The sequence below is a fragment of the Alligator sinensis genome, unplaced genomic scaffold (genome assembly GCF_000455745.1).
Source record: "Alligator sinensis unplaced genomic scaffold, ASM45574v1 scaffold74_2, whole genome shotgun sequence".
Taxonomy (NCBI): domain Eukaryota; kingdom Metazoa; phylum Chordata; order Crocodylia; family Alligatoridae; genus Alligator; species Alligator sinensis.
The window spans coordinates 1367771-1387462 of NW_005841931.1; the positions used below are offsets into that span (position 1 = coordinate 1367771).

The window sequence follows — 19692 nt, forward strand, 5'->3', positions numbered from 1 at the left end:
AGCTGAAAAGCAGAAACTCATCCAGTTTGCCAGTGAAACAGAAGGAGGTTCAGCATGCTTTTAAAAAAAGCTTTCTTTAGGTGATATATTTAGGACTTAGGAGGGGAAAGAATTGGACAGTCCTTTATTTATCTACACAACAGGTGCAGTATAGGGAAGCATAAAACCAGCATTGGCTAATTACATTTCTACCAAGTACAAGGTCCCCTCTAGTTCACTGGGAAGAGAATTTTCTTTTGCAGTTTCCTTTCCATATATATATATATTCCATATTTATATATAACCATTTTAAATTTACATTTTTACATTGTTTTGCAAGTAGGACAGAGTGACGTTTGAACTGAGATAACACCAATATCAGTCCAAAATGATCTTGCCTTATCCATTACTATTGTCCTATAAATGTCAACAAGATTTACGAGGAGACAATAGTTAGTGCCATTTCTTCCATCCTCAGAAACACCTCAGGGGTTCTTTTGCCAATGTAAACCGCTTTTCAAGCACATTAAACCAGTGGTTCTCAATCTTTTCAGACTCAAGGTACCCCTTGCTAGACTTAAGGCACAGCTTGGAAAATGTTAGCTCTTAGTTTTCACTTGACTGTTGACTACAGAAGAATACTAGAGCAATCCTTCTGTTGCAAAGACTCAGAAATACCACAATAGGTCAGAATGCTTTGAACACTATAGATTCCTATTTGAAATCTCTGGGTTTATCTTGTGAATCATGTTTGCACATCTAACTGGTAGTGTTGTGAAACACTCTGCAACACCCCTGAAAGGATCTGAAGGTACCCCTGAGTGCCATGGAACCCTGGTTGAGAATCATTGGATTAAGGATTCTAGAAAACAAAGTCATAGACATCTGAGGTGGAGGGTAAAGGCCAATATATGCATTCGAAAGACTGATATCTTGGGAGGGCGCATGGGAGCAATGCTTGGAAATAAGTTATGAGGTGCCAAAGACAGCCTAAGGATAATTTGGGTCCCTTCCCACAAATGGATCTGTGCATGTAGACCCCTGCTCAGTAGAGCTCAGCATGGGCATAGTGAACCACCCCTGAGGATTCAGTTCTGGTGCTAAGGCTTAGGTTTGTAGCCAGTTTGTTGCAAAGCATTTATAGTTGTTAGTTAACGGGAGAAAGAATTGAAGAAGAATTGACAATGAAAATAAGTTCAGGATTAGGGATTTTTTAGAAGACAGAAACTGAGAAGAATCCTAGCAAATCTAGTGCCACTAAAAATAGGAAGACAGTGAGCATGTCTACACATGCACTGGATTGTGCAGTGGTTACTGCACAGTCATGTAGTACTTGCTTAAGCAAATACTAAATGAATGCACAATAACCGATGTTACTGTGCAGTCCCGATGCACAGGTCTTTTCCAACGCTACTGCCCAGTAGTGTCTATGTCACAGTTCGTGCCTGCCGATGCTATGTCACCGTAGCAATGAGCTACAGTGACATAGCCCACCACTATAGAGATATAGCATCTCATGTAGATGTGCCTGCTATTTATCCACCCACATCTGAACGTTCATAATGACCTGTGTGTGTCTGGGTTTTGTGCATGAATCCTGCCATGGGAACCAATACTCAAGCTGGCTCTAATTAAAGGTGGAGGGGACACATTTTAAAATCAAAAGAAAAAAATGGTGATGCAAAATATCTGTATGCTTGCCCTATGCCTTTCTGCAGCATTTATCTACATAGGAAGAACAACATCAGCTGCATTAGTCATTTTGGGGCTATATTAAGACTCATATCCACATCCAGACTAAGGGTTTAAACTAGGAAAGAAGATAGCGGTAACACAGCAGTTTATGATCAATAAAACATTATTCTTCAGAGGCAAAATTCTGCAGCAGTTACTAGGAGGACTAGGTCTGAATGAAGTGAAAAATATTAAGGCTAGTAAGAGAAACTCATACTGTATATCCACTCAAAATGTTTCAAAATTGCATTTTTTCAAGTTAACTGGTTATTAGTACATTGCATTTCAAAGAAAAAAGAGAAAAGAAAAACCCCAAACCTCAGATTTTATAACAGTTTATATTACATATTTATTCTAATTCTTTAAAAAGTTGTCAGAAAGTGAGGGAAAAGAAGGGAGGAAAAAAGGTTGTTTTTCTAGGATTTTGTGAAGGTGATCTAAGGTCTGGTCCATTGAACTTTCCTATTATTCCTAGTCCGTAGGAAATTGAAATACTCTATAGAAGCAATAAGCGTCTTTATGCCATTTTTAGAGACTCATTTTGCTACAGCAAGCAGCACAGAATTTCTTTTTTAGAGAAAGTTGGGAGCAAGCCTTGTTGGCAGGAGTTTCTGGAGGCATTTTGAGGGAGAAAGGAAAGAGGAGTTCCAGTTAGTGCTTTATGGAGAATTAAACTCTGGTTCTCCCTTTGGCTAAGTACAGACAGTAAAAAAACCCAAGGCTAAATCAATTTAATCTTTGCAGGTTAGTCTAACCTGCATAGATTGAACTGATAAGCAAGTGAACAGACATTCACTTTGGATTCCAGAAACACAGCCATATCCCTGCAGTGGCTCAGGCCAGAAGCCAGAGGGTGCCAGAGCATGCCTCCCTTCTGGGCTGAAGCTGACAACTTGGGCCCAGGCTAGATTTTGCACCCTTTAAGGGGGTGGCTTGTGGGGGGCGGGGTGCAAAGCACCCTGAGATACTGAAGACTTTGAGTTAACTTGAATCTGGAGGGAATTTGGAACAGAAGTTCAATAAACTGATTTAATTTAATTCAGTGAAGCCTGATACTACATCCATCCAGGTTTATCTTAAACTGGTTCTGGCCATTTTGAAAGCAGTTTATGTGTACTGAACTTCTGTTGTGTTACAGATTTGAACTGATTTCTGATCACTTATGCTGATTCATGTGTAATTTCTGTCCCTAGCCTAAAAAACAAATCACTATTAAGAGTATAGTAATAACATTGATATTCAACTGCTGAACTAGTTCCTGATTCTGAAAATCCTTACTCACGTAAGTAGTCTAATTAATTTTAGTGGGAGTATTTATATGAATGAATAGTCCAGGATCAAGCCCTCAGATTGCCTCTTTTAAAAATGTTGGGGGAAACCTATTGTTAAGATGCTATTGTGATGCAAAGCCCTGCATCTGAAGCGTTTCTTTTCCCTTCCTCTTGTATTATATTCAGCCTACTGCTTTCCAAAAATGGTAAGTTTTCTGAATGAGTCCTTGCAACACCTACCAATGAGTAGTGAGACTTGCGAGTGCAAGGGCAATTATAATTAATTAATTGTTTTCAGTCCTTCACACCCTGAAAATTGTTTTGAGGCATTTACTGGACACGTGGATCTGAAGCCTCACATGTTGTATAGCTGAAACTGCTGACCTTCCAAGAAACATTAGAAATCAGCCAAAATCTCTTATGTACTCTAAGATAAACATATTATCACCCTAAGCTGCCTGCTGTAGATGAGATGGGTGTGAGGATGATAAAGCACTATGGATGTATACCTTTTTTCATAATTCATTCCCATTTCGGAAGTATTTTTCCATTTTCTTTCAAGATTTAAAATGTTTATGTTATTACTGATATATGACCTTGAAAACAGGTTGATACATTTGTTTGCTCTACCATCATTAATTTCTTTTGTGCAAGCTTTATCGGCAACATTTGGAACTACAATAATATTATATTAAAATCAGATATGTTTTAATGTTTTTGCTGAACCTGATCTATTCTTAACCAAAAATATTCTCTCCAAACAAAAATCTGCTTGAATATGTTTGCCTAAATATTGCCTAAATGTTTCCATTTTTGTTTCAACTGAAAGTCTTTGAATGCCCTCTCATTACACTGCATTATAGCTATTCAAATAGAAGATCAAAAAAGAACACTTAATACATGTGTAAATCATTTGCATTACAAATAAGATACTTTAGAAGGGGCTTGGCTCTAGGTTTAGCATAGGGGATTAGGTTCCCATATTAATACAAGCATTTGCTGTAGCTATTTTTAGTGGGATACTTCATCCATCATTGTCCTTTGGCACTAAGGCGAGCTAGCAAGTAAACTGATCATCATAGCATGTCAATACTGTTGCTTGAAGGCTCAATCCTGCAAAGTGCATAGCTCCCCTGGTCAGGTGCTGAAGCCCTTGTATCACTCAGGCAGTTGTTCAGACCCTTGCTCTTAAATCACACATGTGCACGCGCACACACTCCAAAAAGTCTCTAAACTAATGAAATTTCTACTGATAGGTCAATGTCAAATTAAATGGCATAATGATCAATCCTGCACATGCTTATATATAAATGGACTTTTTCAGATTTTCAGAAATTGCAAATCCCCTTTATTCACTCAATTTATCACCAAATTATCTTGATGAATACATCCAATTTTATTTGTGAGGGTGGTTTTTATAAGTAAACTGAAAAAAAAAAAAATTCCTATTCCTGTCAGGGGCTTAGCTTTTCTTATGAGGTGCTGAATGCCCATAACTCCATTGAAGTAATTGTGAACCAAGGATACTTAGCACCCCAAAGGATTAGGCCCTAGGGAAGAGGATATAAATTAGGAAGAAGATTCTTCTCTCAGTTAAACAAGTGTAAAACAGCAACCTCATCTGATTACAGCAGACAGAAGTGAGGTCATAATCTACCTTAGCATGTCTAATGAATTGTCCTAAATAAGTAGGTACCACTACAAACATCACAGCTTTTTTGAATTATTAACGACTAAAATATATTTATTCATACCTTCTCTGGGTGTTACAAAGTAAAGGCCTGATTGAACCTGCAAAACCTTCGTCTTGTGAATAAGGATTACTTGATGTATAAGGCTTGGAAGATCATTACCCAAACTTTGCAAAAGAGTTTGTGTTTCAGTTCAAACTGTAAAGTTTGTGCAGCCTATCTACAGCCTTATCGATATTGTTTGTAGCCTATCTACAGACTTCTTCTTAATCATGGTTCAAAGAGTATCCAGTCCATCTTTATATTTATGTTTATACAGGATTGGTTGCATTATACATGCTAAAAATAATGAGAATGAAAACAATGTGACCCAAGACCATTCCACCAATCTAGGTGTCCCCTGTGGTTCAGTGGTAGAATCCTTGTCTACCACATAGGAAGCCTGGATTTGATTCCCAGACACTTACACAACTACGGTACCTCACATCTGGACTCTGCCTTGTCTTTGGATTCTGTCTCAGTGGCCTAGGGGGAGGATAGAAGGTCTGGGAAGCCTCCACTCCGCCAAAAAATTCCTGCCCGGGCATGTTCCTGGAAGGTCTGGGTGGCCCTCATGCATATACCATGATCCAGGAGGACTGACAGTTGCCACATCCCATCAATCTAACCACAAAAACAAAACAAAAATCCCAACCACCAGATCTTGACTGCATAAGTAAATGGGCAGAAGGCAGAGCAGGGTGACACCTTAGAGAATTAACTGGTTCAGAGAGGCATAAGCTTCTGTAGTGACAGACTGCTGTCAGATACTTCATCAGCATCTGACAAAGTAGGCTGTCACCTGCCAAAGCTTGTGCCTTTCTAAACCAGTTAATCTTTAAGGTGTCACCCTGCCTTGCTTTCTGCCCGTCTTCAGACTAACACAGCTGACTGTTTCTCTCTGTGTAAATAGAAGTATGATATATGCAATTCACTTTACTTTTACTCGTTGAAAAATTCAAAATAATAATAGATACATTTTAAAAAAATCAAAAGACAATAATTATTAAAAATTAAGCCATTCCCAATTCTCTTTAATGAGCTAAGACATATATTGCTAACAAGCTAAAGAACTAGGAACTATTATGCCAGCAAAAATCAGCAGGGAAGTGGCCTAACTTTGCTGTCCTTAAATGTTCTTCTCCTGAAACTAGCTATAACAATGTCTCCAGTCCAGCAAAACATACTGTAATGTTTCGATTTGTACAGAAAAATGTATGTATTTTGTTACATCTCACATGTATAGACTATAGGTTACAAACATATGCATATGTAGACGATAGACAATTAATATATGCCATTAATAGGTACATATATTAAAGCAGTATTATTCAGTTACATCTTGCACATATAGAGTATATGTGCAAGATGTAATAAAAAACTATTATGTCAATATATACTTGTTAATATATATGCATACAATATATATTATGCATAGTCTATACATGCAAGATGTAACAGAATAATTTTGAGTTGATATATATACTTACTGTATATACATTACTCATACACACACACATCAAAGCATTTAAATTGATTTATGACTGCATCCTTTAAGAGCGCAATAATGTATACCCTAGCTTGATGATTTATTGACAAGCCATAGCTTGATTTATTAACAAGTCATCAGTTTACATTAGTTAAATGAAGTTGAAATGAGAACAGGGTAAACAGGCAGCTGGAAGAGGAAAAGAAAAATCTTAATAGGCATGATTTTTAAAAACACAAAGGTATATTCATGTTCTGTTTTGCAGGTCAAAATGATTTATAGACAGAATGAAAAAAAATCAGGTACTACACTTCAAGCATTTTGCATATTTTTAGAAGAGAAGGCAGTAAGCTCTTCCTTGCTGAACTATTTTTTGTTCTTGAAGACAAGTGCAGGTCAATTCAATTGTGTAATATATTCTATTGTAATCCCCAAACATTTAATGATTAATGATATAACTATGCACTAGTGTAATGATGGCACAATGGCTAAGATGGTCACTGTAGGATATCATTAGTTATTCCTATGCAAGATTGTTTGAAGGGTATCCTCTGTGTTCTGTGAAGATATATAGTTTAAAAAGAAAAGTGGTCTGGTTATGATGGTTGTGCTTACCAGCTTTCTTGGTGGGTTCCGGCATTGTTACAATAATTCTTTATTCCCAGTGAGTTTCAGCCTTTCAGATACAACAAGTAGTAGCCCCAAGTCCAGTTGAGAGTGTACAGATCAGTGTGACAAGCAGCAGGGAGAAGAATTCCTCTGCTTTATATACTGCACTGAAAAAATCAATCAACATAGCACCTCCTCTCTTTTCAAGGCAAACACTTTGAAAATTGACAGTTATGGGAACCCCTCTCACATCTGTTGTCTGCAGCCTCTGCTCTCTTGGCTTTTGGAAGGAATCTCCATTGCATTTCATGTGGCTGATGAGAACATCTATAACTTTCTAAATTCAGCAGCACTGCATTCTCTCTCTCGCACAGACAGAGAGGAATAAAAAAGGATTGCCAAGCTATCAAAGGGCTCTCTAGCATGCAGAACTGATATGAACTGTTTGTATACAATAACTTTTTTTCCATGGCATAAAAACTCAAACATGTATGTGACAAAACATATACAGCAATGAATAACTTTGGTCCTTTTTTGTAAAAAAATGTTGCTCAGATAAAGCAGAAAGAACTGGGAAAGGAATACTTCAGATCACTCTTTTGCAAGGAAAAAAGGATCCCTTTCCATTACTTTTTGAGTCAGAAAAAACTCAAAAGGCACTTTTACTGCTTTTTTTTTTTTGCCTGGATTTGCACCTTTTTGGTTCCCTCGGTTGCAGCCATCAGCATTTGGATACTACAGAGTTCTTATCACTACTGCTTCTTTGTCAGCTAGAGAGGTCACTACTGAGAGGCAAGATACCCTGTTGCACAAGTTGGAGATGCAACATTGCCAGCCCAGGAAGCAAGGTGGCAAAAATGCAAATCCAATCCCTATCACTTGCAATGGGAGTTCTTACCTCTACCACTGTACTAGCTACTGGGATTGACCCCTTTTGTATCACTTTTACCTAAAAAAGGGAACACATGGGCAGCAGAAATGCATCTCCATTTATACTGGCTTCACTGATGCTTTATTTGCTACTTGGCTTTCTGGGATTTAAAAGGCAAAATTGTAGTAATTGGCTGAATAACATAGGCCTCCCAAAAGAGATTTTTGTTATTAATCCTTAGGCACACTGGAAATCATAGCAAGTAATTACAGTGGGGAATGTGCAACTTTTCTAAAGTTTTGGATTAATAGCATAACAAAGGGCAGACAAATGCAGCACAAGCCCCAGGCACTGCCTGGAGTGGGGGGAGGGTACCAAAATGGAGCTAGGGGACATTCCTCATCCTCCCATGCCCTGTTGGCCCACCCACACACCCTGACCCATCCCTCCAATGGCTCCAATTCTGTTTCCAGTAGAGATGATGTCAGCTCCTCTTTCATGCTACTAAAAATCAGTGTCTAAATAGTCACTTGACACATGTTGATGGAAAAAAAGGAGGTGCCATCTCCTCCTACAGCAGCAAAATTGAAGCCCCTGCTCCTGCACCGTGTGCTGCCACCACTCAGGGGATGCATCTACACAAGACACTTTACTACACATTAGACTAATCTAATACACAGTAAAGTGTTACCAACTACATGTACACAGCAATTACTGCACAGTAGATTTGTCTAACATGCCATTTTCTAGTACCTGCAGATACAGGTACCAGAAATCAGTGCATTAAATCAATGTGCTGAAGCGCACATGTAGACAATGACTGGGAGAAAATTGCTCCCAGTCAACCTAGGCAGCAGGGTGTCACAAGGAGTGGGGAGAGCTGTCCCCACTTGGCAGGACACTGCCTGCCAGCCACAAGGAGAACAGGAGCCATCCAAATCTCTATGTGGCTGGGAGAGCTGTCCCAGCTGCTGGTCAGCTGTCTCCCTGCCCCCTGGAAACTGGGACCTGATTTCCAAGTGGCTGAGAGGCAGCTGCCCAGCAGCTGGGACAGCTCTCCCAGCCATTTGGAGATCTGGATGGGTCCTGATCGCCGTAGGGCAGGGAGGCAGCTGCCCAGCAGCCAGGACAGCTCTCCCAGCCATGTGGAGATCAGATTCAGCCCCTGTGACCCCTGCCAGCCTGGGACTGGTACCCTGCAGCTCCACCTGACTGCTGCAGGTGGGCAAAGCAGGGCAGGAGCAGACCTAGACTGAATTGCTCCCATTGGGCGCATCCAGACATGCACGGATGTTTGGTTCCCCAGGGACAAGTAGTAGCAGTGCACCTTACCTCAGGTCCTGGGGGCTTCCAGGGCCTGCAGCTGCGGCAATTCCGCTGCATGGAGCCTGGCTGGCAGCAAAGCATGACTCCTGGCAACCTGGCTCCACTGTTCAGCAGCATGTACTGGCAGAGCTTGCATTGGTCCGGGTTTTTTTGCCCACGTTTTTTTTTGGATCCAAGCGTTAAAAACCCCCCACAGAAAAAAACCCTGGTTCAGCGCACAGTTGGCCAGCACGTTCTTGCAGCACAGAAAACACTGGACTGTGTGGCATGTGGTGCTGCAAACATGTTTGCAGCGCCACTTACTGCATGGCCGTGCTTGTCTGGACACACCCATTGGGAGCAAATTTGCTCCCCATAGGTGCGCATTCAGATGTGTGCAGGGGTACAGTTAAATATGCCTGAATTTTCTGCGTGAAAATTTAGGTGCACTAATTGCATGTGTAGACACCCAGGGTGCAGAACTGGTCAGTTAACTGGACTTATTTGAAGCTATGTTTATATATGTCAGTGTCCAGAAAGTCATGCCAATAGGCCACTCAGCTTAGTATATTCCTTTTTAATTGTGCCAGATCCAGCAGCATTATGGGTAAGTACCACCTCTTCCATCTTGTCTTCTTACTATGATGTAGATGGACCTAGAAGTATCCAAAGAAGCTTCAGAATTTCCCGCTCACAAATCAGCTTGTTTCAGAGCTACTTGTTCCAAGGTAACAGCAGTGGTACAAAAGATTTTGAAAATGTTTTCACTTATTTTGACCAATTATAGAACTGGTTGAAATTTTTTTTTTAAAGGGGCGGTGAGTGGGAAGCTATAAGACTGGTCTTGTTCTCAGATTTGGTCAATTTCTTGGTTAGTTCCTAAGGGCTCTGAACCTTGAAAGAGATGCCTGCATTTGACCAAGGATGATATTTATACAGCAGTTTTGAAAATACCTATCTAAGATAGGCTATCTTGTCTATCTACTCTCTGTAAACTGTGCCCACCACTCTAACTATTGGGACATATAAATAGGTGCATCTACACACACGCTTTACTGTGGAGCTGACTAATTAGCTCTGCAGTAAAACATCACTGTCTACACATGTGCCCATATTAAGGCACAGTAAAATAATTAACTCTGCTGCAGAATAGTTTTGTCCCAGACAAGTATTATCCTACAGCAGAGTAGTTACATGAGCTGCAATGCACATGTAGATGGTGACCAGGGCTGGCTGGTGCACAAGGGAGCTACTGTATGGGGACTGTCTTCTGGCTAGCCTCTCACTGTAACATCCTCGTGCCCCAGGCAGCCCCTCTACAGCATGTTGAGCCTGGGGAGAGCAGCTCCAGGCTGTCAGGCTGACCCCCTGAGCCCTCTGTGTCGAAGCTTATTGCTGTGTGCTAATTGCATGTGTAGATGCACCCAATGTTAAACTGAATTGATTAACTGGGATTGTATCTGACTTTTTAATCATAAGTATTTGCAGTTTCTCTCTTCCTGTTCCTCTGCCTGTATGTCCTACTCATTCCATTAGTTTTTCTTTCCAGTAACAGCACTGCTTGCAAATTGGCTAACAGAGACAGTAAGAATAGTTTTATCCTGCTTCTGAAACTTGAATGCACATCTCTAAAACAAGTGAAAATGCCAAGAACCAAAAGACCGATGATCTCCAACAGCACTTTCCTATATCAGCCCCAACATAGCACTTTCCTATATCAGCTCAGGCCAGCCACATAGCAAAAATTCTTAGCCCATGTTTCAACTAGGCTGTACTTTACTTTCCCCAGGGCAACCTGTATCTCACTAGATAGAACAAGATGTTGTGTTTCGCCACTAATCCTTTCATTAAAAAACTTTAATATTAAAGAGCATTTACAATTCTGTAGACTGCCTTGCATCCTATGATAGCTTCTCTTTGGATGAAAAAGTTGCTTCTAACATAGAAATTCACCATCTTCTTTCCTAATTTAGCTTTTGACCTTCTGTAAAGTGAACAGCTTCATATTAACATCCTCCTTAAGTTCTTTTATATCTTCATAAGATCCCTTGTTAGCCACCTCATTGCTTGAACATGCTAAGCCCCCTAAGCTTTTGCTCATCCATCCCTTTCCCAGATGGTTGCATTCCCCTCATCTAACCTCTTTCCAAGATACGGGCATCCTTTTAAGTCTGGATGGTCCCATCACCCAAAAAAAAAAAAAAAAGAGAGAGAGTGACTGTTTCCAAATATAACTAGCCAGGGCTTCAGATAATGTAATCATTATCTCATTTGCTTTTTAATACATTTCCTTGCCAGTGTAGCTGCAAAATTTAATTTGCTCTTGCACCTGCTATGCCTGCATCCATATACTTCACATTTACTGCTATTCCTAGGACTGCATGCACATGTTTACATCAGCCCCATTCCAAGAGGCTGTTGTCTAAATTTGTTACTGGAGAAAAAATTCTTAGCTCATCACCCAGCTAGAGGGATGAGGCTGAACGCTGGGGACGCTTGCAAAGGGAGTGGAGGAGGAATCCACAATACAGTTTGTTGGGAATTTTCCTGTGAGATGGCTCTGTTGAAAAGCAAGTCTGTCAAAACTGAAATGTTTTGAAGAATGATGTCAGTTTAGAGCAGAGATGTCAAACATGTGGATCCAGCCCTCAGAACTGTTCCATCTGGTCTGCTGGTAGTCTGATGGACTCCTGGAAGTTAGGGGTGAGGCTAATGGGCCATGACTTGCCAAAGAGTTTAAGGTCCCTGGGCCCTGATGAACATGGCTGTCAGTGACAGGGGGCAGGTGAGGGCTGTGCAGATACAGTCCTCCCTCACCTGGGTACCAACTGATCCCTGTCACTGTCCCTAGACCCCATCACTGCTGCTCACCACCCCTGGACCCTCCCTCCTGCCAGAATTTGGACCCCCCATTGTCACCAGCAGACCATCCACAGCTGCCATTGGCCCTGCAGGTCTGGCCTGGGAGATGCCTCCACTGTCTGGACCTGGCCCAGCGTATGTTTGACACCCCTGGTTTAGAGGAAATGTTCACTAGAAAAAGATTCCTCAGGTCCAGAACATGATTTCTAGGAGAAAAAGATAACTAACTCTGAGCTAGCAAGCTGTTTGAGAGCCAGGTTCAAGTCCCTGCTCTCTCTGATTCAGACCAGGGACCTGAACCTGGATCTACTATATCTCCATTGAGCATCCTGAACACTTGGCTGTTCATATCTCTGGGGCTAGTTGTTCTGAACTTCTCTTCCTGAAGTTGTTACACTTTAAATAAATAAATAAAATCTCTTAGAACAAGAACTTGAACCTGGGTCTCTTCCTCCCCTACGGACTACCCTCACCCTGGGCTACTGTATATTTGGTGTGTGTGTGTACATGTATGCACATACTCTTATTTTTCATGAAAACTATTGTGATCATAGTTTTGTCCCAATGAAGAATGAGACCCTTTATGAAAGCCTTACAAATTTCATTGGGTGGGAAAAATTTTCCCCATACCTTTAATCCTCAGGACCTTCTGGGAAGTACATCCCCTACTCTATGAGCTCAATGGATGATGGAAAGGAAGAAATGGTAGATTCATGGGCTCCATCCTCTTCCATCTGAAAGAACCAATGGATAAGCATTTCAGGAGGACCTATAGAGATTATGGTATCCTATCCTTTCTAATATCTTAGTCACAGTCAAGGCCTGTTTCCCCTCCTCAGCTGCACAATAGTGTAAAATGCTGTCCTGCTCCACCATACAGCAGAATCACACTAGTATCATGACCTTGTATGAAACTACTCAGCTTGTCATTTAATTTCTGTGAAAAAAAGCCCTTCAAAAAGCCTTTTTGTGTATCTAATTCTTATAAGCATTTCAATGGGTACATCTACACGTGCATTAATGTGCTTTTCCTAATGCACATTAAATAGAGTACTTGCAATGTGAGGTACTAACTAAATAAGCATTAGGCTGCCCTAATGCATAGTACTGAAAGCATACATTTTTAAAGTGATGCTTAATGTGCAGTAGCCTATTTTACTGCACATTAGTGTAATTACACTTTTTATGTGATGCTCAGTAAAATAGGCTACTGTGCATTAAAGTGCACATGTAGATGCACTCAGTAATTCAAAAGAATAACAAAAAAAAATAATTCCCTAAACATCAAACCTGTCAAACTAAGAGTATATTGTGAAAAAAATACAGCTTTCTGACTTTTGCTGAAAAGAATCACAATGGTTGACCATGGAAGAAAACTCTATCATAAGTTCTATTTGGCTTTAGGTTCCAATCTTTGAATTTGATCTACAAAGGCAGAGCATTATGCCTCATACCTTTGTTGATAGGTTTCATGGCATACCTGGCAGCAGAGGCCTACCTACCTACCTGGGCAGTTTTGCACCTTGGGGACTGTCACATGGGTATCAGCAGCGGCTGCTCTGGCAGTTGTGATGGCTGCTATTTTTGTACCCCACAAGTTGGCATCCCAGGCTGATGCCCCACTTTCCGACCCTTAGTTATGTTACTGCCTAGCAGTTCAGTGCAGAGTCACAGCCTTATCCAGTAAGCTAAGGATAAAGATTTTTTTTAAGCATAGGCCCTGATCCAGCAAAGCAATTAGGCATGTCTTTAAGTATGCACTTAGGGACATTGCTGGATCAAGGGATTAAATGAATAACAGGAATAAAACTAAAGTGCCCAGGATAGTTTAGTCTGAATCATGTGCAATTGCTTGCATTATGTTCAAATCTCTTAAATGTGTTAAAAGAGCATATGAAGGAGCTTTACACGATTTACAGCTCGCTGAGATGAGCTGTTCCCTCCACAAAAAAAATTAAAAAATAAAAAAGATGTTATTTTTTTTTCCTGGACCATTTGGATCCTCTGGGCATACAACACTGGGCTAGCTATAAAAAATCAGAATCTCTCATAGTATCTCTCAGACACCCAAGCCTAGCTACAGCCAGCAAGAAGAGAAATGCAAGACAATGAAAAATAATGAAGGAGGAAAACTATTCCTTGAATTTTGTTCCAAGCCTCAGAAACAGATCATTACATTGATTTATACCAAATAACTCCCTTTAAATCAGATTGGTACCATCTGAAGATCACCCCGTTATTTTGAAACATAGGTAAAGGTTAGCATCATTTCTTATTTTGTGTTTTCCATGTATACAAATCTTATTTTATACATATTTGGATTTTTTATATCTATTTGGATATGTATCCACATCTTATTTTATGTTTGGATAAAGTGCAGTGAAACTCTAGTTACCTGAATGGTGTGAGGACATGAAAGACATTCCAAATTTGGATATGTGAGAAAGATGTTAATAGAAATGAGAAATGACCTTGGACAAGAGGGACTTTTTGCCCCTGTATACATAAAGATGCCATAATTGGGGTTTTACTCTAAACATAAAGATGAGACCAGGTTAACCTTTGGAAGCAATATCACATTTTTACTCCAAAATTACTAAGCCCTGTGATACTTTAAGATATGTGCTAGTGTTGTTGACAGATAAACGGCCCTCATCAGCATTACCTTCTGTCTGAGGATGACCCAAAGAGTGACATTTGGGTAGAAGCAACACATGCCCTACGGTGTCTTATAGCAGTCACAGTGTTTCATTTCTAACAGTAAATTCCTGCATCCTAGGCACTCAGAACAGAGACCAACCAATAGGATTTCTTCAAAGAGCAGCAGACAAATGTTAGGAGATGAAAGTAACGCAGTTCTTTCTTTTTCCCTGCCTTGGTAAATTAGTGATAAGAGATAGGCATACAGACCCTGAGAAAAGAGAAACTAGCAATAGACTTGAGAAAACTCCTGGCCCCACTGAGACAGAACAAGGATTTTATTTTTATTTTCAATATTTACATTAGTTAAATAGAAGCTGAAATGAGAAAGGGAACCATGAAGCTGGAAGAGGAAAAAGAAAAAAAAATAGGCCTGATTTTTGGTCTCAGTTACACTCTTGTTAATTGGGAGCCAATCTAATGAAGTCAACTGAGTTACTGCAGTACAGGCGAAATCAGAACTAGGCTCAGATGTTTCACAGCACTATAAAACGTTTAATTTTAAATGTGTGATATAATATACCCAATGGAAAATGCTTCTTTATCATAATTTGATTTGCTTCATAAGTATGTGCTATTCTTTTGTGAACTGTAAAACTGAACACCTGATTTGTCACACCAGATCATGCTTCTTGTCCATGTATCCTAGTAGCCTAACTCTAGGATCGGCCAATCAGGTTTTAGATGAAGGAAACACCCCTACTTCCCATACTCCATCAAGCCAAATATGCAATGCTATGACCCATCTGAAAAACATTCCTTTCTCATCTACAGGCTGATTGCTTTACATGAGCATGAAATTTATCACCTGGTCATCCTATTGTTGCTTTCTAAAATGAAGCACCTCTCCCATTAACCTTTAAATAAATGCCATTTGACTGTCTCACTGCAATAAGAGCAAAAGGAACTTTAAGAACAAACACTCTCTGCCCCCAAAAACAAGAAATGGTGAGCGAGCCTGAGAGACTGTGACAAAATAAAGCAAAACTAAAGCTCTGGTCTTTGATCTGAACAAGAAAAAAAGCTACAGACAACTGCTTCATCATGTCATCACAACATATTTCTCAAGGAAATGATCACATCAGTTACAGTTACATGAATACATTAAAAGTATTCACCTTAGAACATTTCCTGTATTTCTGACTTCCCAAATTGCATTGCATGTGTGATAAAAATAAAATAAATTTCAGGTCTGAATAGTTACATGTAAATTCAAAACTGGTTATGTTGATGAAAACAAAACAAAGCAAAAAACCCTAAATAAAAATAAAGAAATATTCATATCACGGCTATTATGCAATCCTAAGTACCAACATTATTCAATATGCAAAAGAGTGCACTTGAAATATTATACCTTGCAGTGTAAAAGCTATTATCAATTTCCTGCATAGCCACAGTAAAAATGCTGTAAAATATTATGCTAGGAAAATAATACTGTTCTTGGAAATATTATTTGACTCAAGGTATTACAGAATTTGTGATCCCTCCACCTGACTATAACTAAGTATCCAGAACATGTGTAGGGCCTTCCTTGATTTTGGTTGGCATTTTAAACCTCTAGTATACTACCAGAACAAATTTTGGCCTTCTATGGCCGCGTCCAGATGAGCGCAGCCATGCAGTGGCACATACCGCTCATTCAGCTGTTGTCTGCAGTGCAAGGTAGCAGTGTAGGTGGGGTTTGGACCCTGGGAGATCCTGCACCAAAAAAAGTTGAGTGACGCATGTGGGGGCAGTGTGTGCTACCCAAAACAGGAGCCTGGCAGGCCACAGCCACACTCTGGCTCCTGGCCAGGCTTCAAGCAGCAGAACTGCCACTGCTGCAGCCCCAGGAGGCCCCCAGGACCCCAGGTAAGGCTGCTGGGGCGAGCCCAGCTGGCCCAGCCTCCCTTACCCCCACCTGGGGTAACCTGCTGCGTGCCAGAAGGTGGTGGCACAGGCATTCCCTGGGGACAACTAGCAGCAGCATAAGGTGTGCCGCTCCTTCTTGCCCCCGGGGAAACAGATGTCCATGCTTATGTGGACACTGCCTATGAAAACAAAGAAATCTGCCTGAAGTTTCTCATTAGAGGTCATCTTGCCAAAGAAGAGAGATGGGAATAAAAAAAATGTTCTGCCTTACGTTGTTGCATATACATGACTAATTTTAGCTATGTAAGTGACATTTTGAAGTACACATCTTATCCCATCCCCCTTTCCCTCACCCCTCCAACCTGCCAGGTCCTTCTGAGTTGGACACTACCCTAACAGGGAAGGGTCATGGGTTCTGGCCCCTTCTCCAGTCTTGAGTGGGGCAAAAGCTATTCTGCTCTATAGTCTATCCACTTTATCCAGGGCATTGAAAACAAAATGTAGAAACATCGTGGAGGGGCCAGAGACCAAATCGGAAGCAACTTCCCTCTGCCTTGCTCTCCTTTTAGCTCTAAGTATCTTCTCCTCTTGTAGCTGGCCCATTGGGCAGCCAAAAGGAAGAATGGAGTGTGCACAATTCCTATCCTATGGCTTGGTAGATAGGCAAGTTCACACCCACTTTGGGCAACAGGGGCCTAGAACGTGGGTCTCCCACTCATTCAGCAAATACCCTATCCAGTAAGTTACTGGGTTAAAAAGGTGAGAAGAAACTTCTTGTGTATATTAAAACTTTCATGGAATTCTGTGCGTCCCAGGGGAGTAGGGTCTAAAATCTGTATAAGCAGCCCCAAGCAGTGCCTTTTACACTGCTAAGTTAGTTGTGTAAGTGCTACTTACCTGTCTAGATACAGAGCAAGATTTGAATTTAGGTCCTAGTATTAAAACAATCTCTTAGACTCCTGCAAAGATTCCACCTACTTCATGAAGTCCTATAGATATTATACATCCTACATGGTTGACTGAAGGAATCATAAATCCCCTATAAATCTTGAAAAAACCTATACCACATTAACACTCCCCATAGGTAGAAACCTACTTCCCACTTTTCAAAGGTGAATAAGAGCAATCCATTGGAGTTGAGTATCTTGGATCCACAAGATCCAAAATGCCCCAGTGCCGGGAAACTGAAGATAGTGTTATAAAGCTCCCCTCAAGTGCTTGAAAGCATGTAGTTGCACAGTGGGACCCTGACCTTGGTTGATTGAGGCTTACAAATACTACTGTAATACAAAGAAAAAATTAAAATGTATATTGATTGACAAACTATAGTACATCAAATGGTAAATTTAGTAGGGTATTCAGAAGTATTCTTCTACTTTATCCACTGGGCTGGTTTGCTTTTAAGTATAAGGGCCTGTATCTGCCACCTTTTCCTCCTTACTATTATTTTTTAATATGATCTGTTCAGATCACAGTTAAGATAGTAGCAATCATTTAGCTAACGGAAATTGACTGGGCACATCAACTTGGAGACCTATATGCCATATACCTTTTTGGCTTCTGTAAGTGGATTGCTTAGTCTACTTAGCTTCTGCAGGCAGGTTTTGCTCCCTGAGGAGCTCCTCAGCCAGTCCTGCCAAATAAAAGTCTTTAAGCAACAAACAAGCAATCAAACAAACAAAACTGAATCTTTCTGCTATGTCCTGGGCACTAGAAGGGAAGGTGTTTGGCTCTGATCCTAACACAGCAGCCTGAGCCCTTCTTGGTAGCAAGCTTGTTCTGCTCACAGCTTACCTCCTGCTTGCTCTGTGCTTCCTCACTGTTTGCTTCCTTTCTGCTCTCTGACCTGGTTTTTTAAACTCCCAACAGGACACTCCCTTGTTATCCAAATGCCCTGCACTGAACTCTCTCAACAGGGCCAACTGTTCCCTCTTAAAGGGACACACTGCCATGTTACAGCTTCCTAGTATGAAAGGCTGTCTGAACACCTTGCAAAGATATGACATTAATTATTATAATCTAATAATTAATTTGTTGGTAGTTTATTTTTATATCTGGGGTGTGTGTTGGTCATGGCTTTTTGCTGTTTTGAAAAGGTGATAAAATATTAAAAGAAATAGTTTATTTTTAATTGTACAGAATACTTTAAAGTGGCTGTATGCTGATACCACCACCTGATTCAGCAATGGTTAAACAATATTTAAACTGTCAAGTTTCATCTCTAAGGTTTAATTATTGAGGCTGGTAAAGCACGTGGTCTATAAAAGAAACAATTAGAAAAAGGAAAGCCATCATCTTCGGCTACAAACCAACCTTATAATAAAAGATTTCTTCCTTTTCAGTGTCTTTCTTCTTTATGATGGTCAAATTTCTGGCTTTATCTGGTCTCTCTTATTTCCTTGGATAGGACTTGCCTTGTTATTTTGTACTTTCCCTTGTACTGTGAAGGATTTAGATAGTATCCCCACCCAACTCTAGCTAACTGTTAACTTTTCCATGTTAGACATGCTTAATATGAAAGTATCACATGAATACTTGAATGAATTTGAGGGGCACAAGGAAGACAGGAGTAGGCTCCAAATATTACCTTCCTTATTTATATTGGCATTTGCTTGTAAGTCATTACTTTAAGACCTGAATTAGTATTATGATGAAGTAAGCAGTGATTTTACCTTTAAGCCAGTTTTGCTTGAAAAAGGATGCCTTAAAGGTCAAGGGATTGTGCTGAAATAAACATAGAAATTTCTGGATGAAGGACATTATTGACAACATTTATGAAAGCGGAGGTTAAGGAGCAATTTGATAACCATTAGAACTGACTATTCAGGGATACCTTACAGGGCTTGTTAAACTTGCAGACAAAGAAATCACAGGATCCAATGGCTGGAAGCTAAATGCAGATAATGCAAACTGGGAGCGAAGTACAACTTGTAATTGTGGGTAGTGACCCATTAGAAGAATTTACTTAAATATGTGGTGGATTCTCAAGCATTTGGAGCTTTAAATTAAGATTGGCCACCTGTCTGAAAGATTGCTGTAGCTCAAAACATTTCAAAGGTCATGCTAAATAACCATAACGGTCCTTTCTGGCCTTCAGATCTCTAATGCAAGATGACATATTAACGGTGACTAAGCCTCACAATCAAATCTGTGAAGGTAGGCAAGTGTGGTCATTTTGCAGATAAATGAAGGAACAGATAGGTCAGAGCATTGGTTCAATTCCACATAGGGTGCTTGCAGATGTAAAGAAAAAAAGAAAGAAACAGCACTTTACTTTAAACTCAGAGCATT

The 19692-nt window shown here is 40.3% G+C and overlaps 1 protein-coding gene across 5 annotated transcripts in view; it reads right to left on the reverse strand.

The window, feature by feature from the left end:
* Positions 1 to 6981, reverse strand: part of MYBPC1 (myosin binding protein C, slow type) — a 111552-nt gene extending 104571 nt beyond the window's left edge. For 4 of the 5 annotated variants that reach the window (XM_014517912.2, XM_006019523.3, XM_006019525.3 and 1 more), the window contains exon 1: positions 6819 to 6981. In XM_014517912.2, the coding sequence (XP_014373398.1) occupies positions 6819 to 6843 (25 nt within the window). In that variant the 5' untranslated portion in view covers positions 6844 to 6981. The remainder of the gene's footprint in view (positions 1 to 6818) is intronic. The other variant, XM_014517914.2, reaches the window with a different exon arrangement.
* Between the last annotated feature and the right edge of the window lie 12711 nt (positions 6982 to 19692).